The sequence below is a fragment of the Rattus norvegicus genome, chromosome 18 (assembly GCF_036323735.1).
Source record: "Rattus norvegicus strain BN/NHsdMcwi chromosome 18, GRCr8, whole genome shotgun sequence".
NCBI lineage: Eukaryota > Metazoa > Chordata > Mammalia > Rodentia > Muridae > Rattus > Rattus norvegicus.
In genome coordinates, this window is record NC_086036.1 from 58,237,167 (window position 1) to 58,247,565 (window position 10,399).

General features: G+C 44.3%; 1 protein-coding gene across 21 annotated transcripts in view; it reads right to left on the reverse strand.

Annotated features, from left to right (window-relative positions):
- Positions 1-10,399, reverse strand: part of Fbxo38 (F-box protein 38) — a 47,068-nt gene that overhangs the window by 9,914 nt on the left and 26,755 nt on the right. For 4 of the 21 annotated variants that reach the window (XM_006254822.5, XM_006254821.5, XM_006254819.4 and 1 more), the window contains 6 exons: positions 9,952-10,122; positions 8,251-8,393; positions 7,216-7,429; positions 5,104-5,220; positions 3,734-3,913; positions 1,575-2,315 (listed from right to left, as the gene is read on the reverse strand). In XM_006254822.5, the coding sequence (XP_006254884.1) occupies positions 1,575-2,315; positions 3,734-3,913; positions 5,104-5,220; positions 7,216-7,429; positions 8,251-8,393; positions 9,952-10,122 (1,566 nt within the window). The remainder of the gene's footprint in view (positions 1-1,574; positions 2,316-3,733; positions 3,914-5,103; positions 5,221-7,215; positions 7,430-8,250; positions 8,394-9,951; positions 10,123-10,399) is intronic. The other 17 variants (XM_063277337.1, XM_063277339.1, XM_063277338.1 and 14 more) reach the window with 6 other exon arrangements.

The following is a 10,399-nucleotide window of genomic DNA, read 5'->3' on the forward strand; positions in this document are numbered from 1 at the left end:
ATTATTTAACTTCTGAAAAGGTCAGACCACATTGACAGATGAGAATACAACAGAAAAAGGAGTAAGAAAAACAAAACAAACAAAAAACCCTCAAAGCACAGCAGTTACTACAAATGGTTCATGTTTAAAGAAAAAGTTCTAAAATCAACTGTAAAACGTCACAGAGGGGCTGGAGAGATGGCTCAGCGGTGAAGAGCACTGACTGCTCTTCTAGAGGCCCTGAGTTCAATTCCCAGCAACCACATGGTGGCTCACAACCATCCATCTGTAATGAGATCCAATGCCCTCTTCTGAAGATGGTGACAGTGTACTCATATAAATAAATCTTTAAAAAAAATTCACAGAAACAGATACCAAATAACTGGACATACATAATCGTTCTTAAATAGGACTCAGTGTTAGACAGATATTTTCATCAGTCAATTTGAAGTTATTACACACTCTGACATAACTGCAGAGGAAATAAAGAGGCACTGAATAAAATGAGAAGCTGACACTGTTTCTCTGAGGCATATGAGAGCAGGCCTTCTCCAGAGTGATGAACGCTGTATATCCGACTTCACAGAGCCCAAACCAGGCAACTAAGTCTCACAGGTACAGGGATGAAGTTCAGATTCAGGATGACAAGACATTAATTGTTGTGTCAGGTGCAGATGTGACTATTAATGTTACTGAGCTAGCCACACACTTCAAAATGACATCATGTCATGCTATACACACTTTTCCAAACGTCTAATAGTCAAGCTGGAAAAAGAATTTTTATTATGAAACAGATCAGAGTTTAGAAAACACACTATATCTTCAAATACAACTTGTTTTATATGAACATACACCACTAGGACTATCTATCTGCACACAGGTTAAGTCTTGCACTCAGAAAGCTTACTTCTGTGGGCTCAATGACTCAGAAAGTCAGCTTATTTAGTGAAAAAGTAGGCCATGCCTCTGTTGTGGGACTGGTTTAGGATTTTAAAATTGAGATGCTTAGAGGAAACTCAAATCCACCACTCTACTGGTATATATTAGTAAGTTAATAAGGGCAAGACGGATCACCTTAGAGCAGAAACATCAAATGCACACATGTGTGCATGTGTGTACCATCACCCGACTAATCTGAGGAAAACTCCTTACTTACCTGTCAATCTCCTGCCTAACTCGCTAGGAGCAAAGCAGATTTCAGGAAAAACAAAAACGAAAGCCAATCACTAAACCCAGAGGTGGACCCAGTAATGTACAGGGAACTTCTGCAGCCCAGCACCTCATGCTCCTACCTTCCCCTAAGCACTCGGTCTCCCCGAGACACCCTGAGTGAGGGAAGAAGCAACACCCCCGTGTCTATGCAGGCTCAGGCAGCAGAGCCAGGATTGCATTAAAGGTGAAGTGATTCTCAATTTTCTGGATTCAAAGTATTTTACACTTGTTTCCATCAAAACACTCGTTAAAAATGATTTAAAAGTTTCTATGATCCACAGACCTCCCCAATAGAGTATCATTTCCCATCAGTTAGCTTTTTATAAGGAAACTCCTTTTCCAGCCCTGCCCTGCAGTTGCTATCCCTGGGAGCATTGTCATACCTGACTCAGGTATCAGCGGGACATGGGACAGTCTGCTCCTGGCCCTGGTTAGGGGCCTCCGAGGGTAGTCTTCATTAGACTGCACGTCACAACTCTCAGGCTGGGAGCTCCCCCTCCTGTCCTCACCTGTAGCCCCACAGCCACTCCCATTAGTCCTCTCATCATGTGCTGGGCCTGAAGACCCCCCTTGTGGCAGAGTCCTAAAGGAAAAGGCGGATCTCGTACCATCCGCGCCATTCACAACACAGGCTCTGCTGGTCGAAGGCCGCTCCTCATCAGAACGCCTGCTAGTTCTCCTTTGAGACTCCTGGGGCCTGAGACAGCAGCATCTGGGGCAGACGGAGCTCTCTGCATCTCCCTCCTCCATGGCCTCCGAGTCCTCTGACCCACCAGGGGAGCAGACACACTGCCGGGACACATCCACCTCTGGAGGGCTAGGCTCAGAAGAGCCGCCGCTGGTCACCGTCCTTACAAAGTCCGGGCTCTGAGAAGCAGTGCTGGGCGAGCTGGAGTTTCCCACGGTGCTGGCGGCCGTGGTGCTGCAGCTGGGATAAACATCCTTGGTTTTTTTCTTTTCAGAAATATCCCTAGCTGCTTTCATATCGGCTTTGATCTGTTCACTGGTGACCTGACAGCCTTTCTCACAGCTGCTCTCCTCCAGGGGAAACTGCTTCGCCTGGCCCATCTGATGAGAGTTGTTGTACCTCTTTCGAAGTGGAGTCTTGCCTTTTCCACTTACTGCTTCCAGAGAAAGAAGAATGACCCGAGGAAAAGAAAAGATTTCAGTACACATTCTGGACAAAAAGCAAGAGTAAATCTGGAACAGACGAGTCACCTCACGGTCTAACTCAGTGCTACAAAGCTCTGTACCTGTCTCTGGTACTGCCCTCCGGCTTGCCCACCGAAGCCTACCGAGATCTGATTTGGAACTAGGTTCCCGTCCACCCCCCTACCTGTACCCTGCACTTAGCCCAGCGTCTCCCTCAATATAGGTCCCCCCCAGCCTGAGGTGCTGTGCAAACCCTTGGTGTGCCCCACCCTAAGGCCACTACTACAGCAAGGCCTGGAACACCACGATCCAGGTTTTCTACCTGACTCAACCGGACTAAAGGCTCTTAAGGACAGCCGGAACCTGACCCTTCACGCACCTACAAGGTCGTACAGCACAGCAAGGCTCCATGACTACAGAACAGAGCAAGCAATGAGGGCTGCTTTCTGGCCAGCAGACTTTAGTTGCCTGATTTAGAAATTAAATTTTCTAGGAAAAATTCTGTTAGTCAGTTGGTCCCATTCCTCCTACATTTTACTTTCCTTAAAGCTTCTTTTCAGCCACAGTATATTATTTGAATTTTAAAAAGAGTGAATTTAAAAATTGAATAATCAGTTAGTGGCAGTAAGTCCAAGAAACCCAAGCTTTCCAAATTAAGATTAAATATGATTTAGGTACAGCATTAACTGTTTACTGAACATTCAAACACGCTAAGGAGTAAAGAGGAAATGAGCACACAGTTTAGAAAAAGTATAGTGTGAATAAAGTACCCTTTGCTAAGAGCAGCGAGTACACAGTTCTGAGAAGAGGAGGAGAAGCTGGGTGAGGAAGGACTGCGACCCGGAGAGAGAGGGCACAACGGCTACTCAGGAAGGCACATAGAATAAGGGGCTGGCAGGGATGAAAGGGAAGCCAGGAATTACTTCAAAACAAAACAAACACCAGCATATTTTAGGGAGGCGGAGACATAGCTCAATGGCCGACTGCTTTCCTTGCAAGATGAAGGTCTAGGTCCAAACCACCACAACCCCACATAAATAAAGGAAAAACCCCGAATTCCTGTATTTCAGGACTCCCTCGAGTACGACAGCAGCCACCAGAATCAAACTACAACTGGACAGAGTATCGGCTGTTGAGTGACCACTGACGACCGCATCCCAAGCCACCTGAAGCCCCACTACGACTCCTCATGCTCACTGCCCTCCCACACCGCCCCGCCCTCCTCCCCACAGCAGCACGGCCCACTCTCCTGCTTAGCCTTTCCCTTCCTTGCTTCCTGCACGTCAGACGTGTAAGCTGCGCTGTACGTTACAGAGCACACACGTCGCGGAGAGTCGGTGGAATGGTTCTGACGCTGCCCACCTACAGGCTGAGTAGGGCATCCTCTCACCTGCGGTTTCCCTGGGCTGTCCTGAGTCTCCGGTTTTTTCTTCCCGTTCTGAGTAACGCCGAGCACCATTCTTAGGAATCCAGACTTCTTGGAGTTCTAGACTGTCTTCTTCATCATCGCTCTCTGAATCATGAACAGCAATTGGTGTTGGTTTTACTACACGCTGTAGACCACTAGGTCCTAAAACAAAAAGCACAAGACTAAGAATACTTTTTGCTTGAGAAAAACTCTAACGGCAAGTACTGTGGGTCACAGATCTGGGGTCTCAGAGATGCTTTAGACAGGGTAGCCTCTGTCAGAGACTAAGCTACACAACTCCCAATTTTGCAAATGTATGAGCCAAAGCAGAGAAGAAAAAGCTCAGAACGCATGGAGCGAGGACCTCGCGTGGCCCTTGGTAGTGGACGGGCGCCTGCGTAGAACATGCAATAGCACAACTTCGGACCTTCCTCTTCTGCCCTGATCCTGGCAAGTGACCGACATTAGTACGACTAACAAAACGCAGGCTGCAAGGCCTCTGGTCTGCCTTCCCGCATCACACTGTACAAAACTAACCAACTCCCAGTAAGTCTGCTGGGTGAGTGACTGCATCTGCAACAAGGTATCGTGACAGCAAATCAGGAAGGGCAGTGCTGCACTCTAACCTCAGACTGTGCCTTGTACTCTAAGTAATGCTGGGCACAGCACTCACCTCTGAAGAACTTCCCCATCGTAAGGCAAAGAGCTGACCAAGGTCATTTAAGGCCTAAGGCACTATCCCACCATTGGAGACAGAGCCTAGGTTTTGGTTCACTTACTAACCCAGATCAGCCTTGGCCTTGCCCCTCTTCCCCTCTGAAAGGTCAGAGTACAAGCACTTTGTTTTTTTGTTTTTTTTTTTTAATTTAAGTTAAAAAAATTTATCGAGACTTTAATAAATGGACATTTACTCACATCATATTCACATGTCTCTTTTGACCTCTCACATTTATGACTTCTTGTTATGCAAACACACACCCACACGCACACCCACCCACACACACACACACACACACACACACACACACACACACACACACACACATACATACAGCTTGCTGTGTGCACTGAACACTGCTCATACAAACAGAAAAGTATTTAATGGGATTATTTCCCTAACAATCTGATTGCTTCTTTTTCTATATGCACACACGAGACGGTGAAACATGAGAAGGCAGTTGTTGGCTGCAGCTGGAAAGACAAAAGTAAAACACAAAACAAAATAAAATGAAACAATCACGTAAGACATAGAGACGAGCGATGATTTCTAACCCTTGTTCTCAGTACTTCCTATTCTCCGTCACGCTCGGCCGTGATGGCCTAAGGACGGATGCAGAGACTGACATGCTTACCTGCTTGCTCCTCATCGGCATCCACAGGCAGAACTCCCTGGTGAGCGGGCACACCGCTTCCACTCTCGGCTACCACCTCTCCATCGTCCTGGACCATGTCCTCCATCTCATTCAGTGCTTAAATAAAAAGAAAGTAAAAACTAAAGAAAGCACAAACACCAACGATGCAGGCAAGACTGCGGCAGTGCTGAGAACAGGACACCCTGTCGCGGGGAGGCCCTGCCTTTAGAAGAGCAGCTGATAACAGGAGAGACAAGGAAGTGGCCGGCTAATCACAGAAGAGGAGATCACAGGTAAGAGCAGGGAAAGTCAGTTGAGACAAGGGACCGTACTCATCCCTGCAGGGACAGCGGGATGATGTCTCCCTTAAGGAACTTGCTGGGTGATGATGACGGCCATCTAAGAACAATAATAAGGTCTGTCACATCCAGGCTATACTGAGCACGCAAACCCATCCTAGGGATGGTCTTGAGGCTAGGCTGCCATCTATTGATCAGTGTATGGCAAAAATCACTAATAAACTACAGAGAGTTTATAAAACTACATGGCATCTAAATGCTGGACATTTTTCAGTGTTTACTACACCCTGAGTGGGCCAATGAGAACATGTGGTTTTATTGTCACATTATTCCACAGGATAAGTCCCATGAAAAGTTTAAGAGCTGTAACTTATAACCACTAATAACAGGCGACTTCATCAGGTGTTCACAAAATTAAGTGTAAAGTCTCTCAAGGCAACATGCAAGATATTTAATCTAGCAACATCATACTTCCCAAAAAATTCTTTGGCTAATCTCAGTTTTGAGTCATAACAATACCAGTACTGAATACAATAATGAGATTTTGCAACAAAAAGTATTCTCTCCTCTCTGTTGAGCTGTGGGCACACACTTTTCCACTGCCCTTTATCACCACAATTGTGTTTATAGGATTTGCATAGTTTTGCACTAAAGTAAGAACTTCCCAGAGATAATTTATGTCTTTCAAGTCTGTGTTTCCATGGTGGCTGTGACCTGCACACGACGTGATTCTTGGACATGTCAAACAGACAACATGTAGTTCACATGATCTGATCTCGTCTTTACACTTCACTGTATCTCTTGGAGTTTGGGTCAAGAGACTGATTTGACTCTAAGCTTACAGTATCTATGAGTCTGTGTGTGCAAATAATAAAGCTTAGAGCCATCTTTGGCCTCATTTACTTAAAAAAGTGGAAAGTTTAATGTTAGAGAAAGATCCATAGCTCAATAGAGTTGGCACTAATGATGCTATTCTAAATGACAAAGAATCAGGAGAGGCGGGGAGAGAAGGGAAAGGATCAAACCGAGTAGGAATGCTAAATGAGGTTAAGGTAAGAGCAGAAGAATGGCTAGAGACTCTGAGAGGAAAGGATCCTATCAAATAGCTGAGCTGTCAGATGACCACCGGGCTTCAGAGTCAATCTAATGACTTTGCTGAGACAAAAAGAAAAGTCTGTGGATAACTCTTTGGTCAGGAATCTATGTTTACAAGATGCCTTCAATTACAAGTCTTCCCATAGGCACAGGACATCCTATTTCTTAATATCTACAATGTCTATGGGAGTAGACAAAAGAAAGACAAAGATGGCTGCAGGAATTATTTTTCTAGTTTTGAGAAATCAACTGAGAAGCTAGAATACCTATTAAGGAAACTGCCACTGCTCCTCCCTAGAAGGGTAGGTAGAAGGAAACCCTCGGTACATGGGTTGACACAGCAGCTGCTCTATAACTATTAAAGAATTGGGCAGAACTTCTCTCAATTGGAATGAGCACATGCACTTTCTCTGCTGCACAGTTGTGAAGATTTAGTTTGTTAAACATGTCCATGACTACGGCTGGTGCTCACGTCTTTCTTCATTTCAGTAGTCTGGGAGGCTGCTTTGCCACAGACCTCAGAGCTAACTCAGTTAAAGTAGTCCGCTAATGCTGCCCATGTGCCCTAATCCCAGGATCCATCAGTCTCTCCACTCTCTAATGCTCCTATAGATTTCTGTGTGTGGAAAAAGAGTGACGAGCTCAAAAGGAACGACGGGACCAGACAAGCCAAAGAGAAATCCATTTGTCTCTGGAGCTCATGAAAGATCTGAATTACCATCGGCTGCAAACTGTGCCTCTCCCTGTTGTAGGTCTTGACGGAAGTCATTGTCGTCATCCGAGTCGTCTGGGTGATGGTGATTGTTGTCATGGATGTTGGCGTTGTTATTCTGAGCATTATTATCATTGTCATTGTTGGAATTCTGATTGCTGACAAGCGCTGAGGAAACCCCAATTCCAGTTCCTGCACTCAGACCTACTCGAGCACAGCCCTAGGGAAAATCAAACCATGTGCTTATTAATTTGGGATACAACTCACAACACCCCATTAGTAACCTTTCATCTTTACATAAGGACTAGTATTTAAAGGTACAACTTAAGAAAATGCTTTCAAGTACATATAAAAGGATCGTTCAAGGCTCACAACATTTCAAGCAAGAGAAGCACTACTGGCCTGATTCTCGAGCATCAGGTGCACACTGGGAAGGTCTGTGTGACAGCACGTGACCAATAAGTGCTTTAGCTGGGAACTGAAAACAGGTTCTGCGACCTCAAGTCCTATGCTTTTCCACTTCTAACAAACTGTCAACAGTGAGACCAGAGCCACAGCACCACAGAGCACCATGAGAAGAGTTCTATGCGTGAGGCAGCTGTAAAATGACGTTTTATACAACCAGGAGACCTTGGATTGTTTAAGACATAACTTATTAGGAGATGGCAGCAAAGTAAAGCATTTCCGAAGTAAATATCTACTCCTCAGACCCGAGTGCCTGCTGAGCAGCTTCTGAGTTAGGAGAAGCCTCTGTCCTACGGCAGATAGACTGGCAGCTTCATCTCTACCCGACCCTTATTTACAAGGAGGCAGTATCTTGTTTTTCCTTTCCCTTCTCTGAAGAGCCCTTAAACAATATTCACTGATAATACCAAGAGGCCACCCACTATTATAAACAGTATACATTCACTGAAGATGGGACTTTAAAGAAGTTAGAACTATGTAACAGCGTAAAGGCACACTTGTTAAGAAGAAATAAATCGTGTATCAGAATGGACCGAAATGAACACAATACATAAACTTCTCCCAACTGTGATTTACCTTGGGTGGCTCACGAAACATCTGGTCCAGCGAAATAAACTCCAGGCTGGGCAATAATTCAACAAACTGGCCAAAAGAATCCAGCTTCAAAGCATGGCAGCGCACGAGGTTGATATCAACCAGTCGGGTCCATCTAGAGTGATCTGTTCAAAACGACACGACAGAACGTACTCAAGTAACTGGGGAATTTTTGCTGCAGATCACAAAAGACTTTCCTTTCAATCCTTTTTCTCTGAGTCACTTTTCCTTGCTTCATGGTCTTTAAGGCTTGATGACTCTCTCCTATGATGCTTCCAAAGCTAAATTCACTGTGAGAAATACACGGCACAGGAAACACTGAGGTGAAACTAAGGTGGTCCTGATTTAAATGCCATCCCTTCATCAGCCTACATGCCTTGAAGCAACAGGACACTGGGTAAGGCAAGCATGGTACATTCACTTAGTCAGACAGACAAAACCTACTTTGACAGAACGAGAAGAACTATATGCTTGCTGAGATGGACAGCTCTCCCGAACATACTTAGAACGAAAAGTAAGGCACAGGACAGTGTACACATAGGAAGATCTTTCTGTCTATAAATCACTTTAAATGCTACAAATGTATAGGATGTAATATGCACAAGTAATTTGTCCAGAAGAATGTATAAGAAACTGTTGACGACGGTTACCTTGAGAAGAGGAGACTTTTCATTTTGTACCTTTCTGCACTGTCTGAAATTTATCAAGTGCGTGTATTACTTTAATTTAAGTGTTAACAGGAGTTCTGAATGATGGGATTATTAGCCATTTTTGGTTTTCTTCTTTATACTCTTCTGTATTTAAGAAAAACAAACCAAAAACCCAATAAATGTTATTTTTTAAAGTGATCTATTCCTGCTATATACTAAAATTCCTAAATTCCAGTAACTTGTGGGTCACTGATAGGTGAGGTATAGCCACTGTGATATGTGTCATCTCAGAAGAGGCTCGAGAGCACTGAACAGTCCTGCGAGCGGCTCGGCAATGAGTGCAGACGGGGGTGGCACCCGCTCTGACAGCAGGGGCCAAGGGCTCAGTAAGAGGTTGCAAGGGTCTTTGTGTGGTTGAAGTAGGAATCACAAGAAACTCAGCCTCAATTGCTCATCTACTTAGAGCCCTGTGAACACCGACAGTTAAAGGCTATAGAGAGCATCCCTCTTTTAGGGAAGATGAACTTGTAGCATAAGGAAAAATATCAAGTACAGAATTCGCTTGCATATACGATGGGGTAGGCGGGAAAGGTCGAGACAAAATAGGACTTCTGGTCAATAAAAGCTTTCACTTCAGCTTAGAGTTTCAGAAGTCACGTAAGGACGAGTTTAGAAATTTGCCCACACTGTCTTTCCAGATGATGTGCCATCTTAAGGTGATTCTCAAGGAAACAATGGCCTAGGTGCTGGGCTGTGACCCTTAATCTTCTGTGAAAAGACGTGCATGTGAAGACCAGGGCACTGAAATCTAAAACTGGGGCAGTGCAAACTTCTATGCTAAGAGCTTTAAAAACTGAAGCAGGCACTGAATAGATTTCCAGCTCACTGAATGGTTCTCAGAACTTATACAAACAATCCACGTAAGATACATGTATATAAAATATCTACATTAGGAATATAATCATATCACATAAAAAGGCATATTATTATTTCCCTGCCAAAAAATATAGTGGAATTTCCAAGTCTACAGTACCTGATATCCAATTATATGGGTTGTGTAGATGAGGACAGTTATAAATCGCCAGATACTTGATACAGGAGAAAACCTCGTTGACTGCCTTCATCCCGATATCGGTAATGATACCAGGATTTTCTACCACATCAGCCAAACCATACTTCACCAAATCTGCATTCGCCATTCTGCCTAGAGAGAAATCAATGTCAAAGAAAGTTTCAGTGTCACGGAGTGCTGACAACTTTGTACCTTAATCTCTCACGGGACTAAACTGCTCTACCGTTGGTCATCATCAGCCTGGCTTCAAATTTAAAGTCAGTGTTCAGAATATATGGTAGCATTCTCAGAAGAACAAGAATCTGTGGTAAAAATCAGGGATAACTAATAGGATAAATAATATTCAACTGTTTAGAAAGAGGAAAAAGTGTAACAGAGATGTATTGGTTCATACAACTATGAAGTTTTA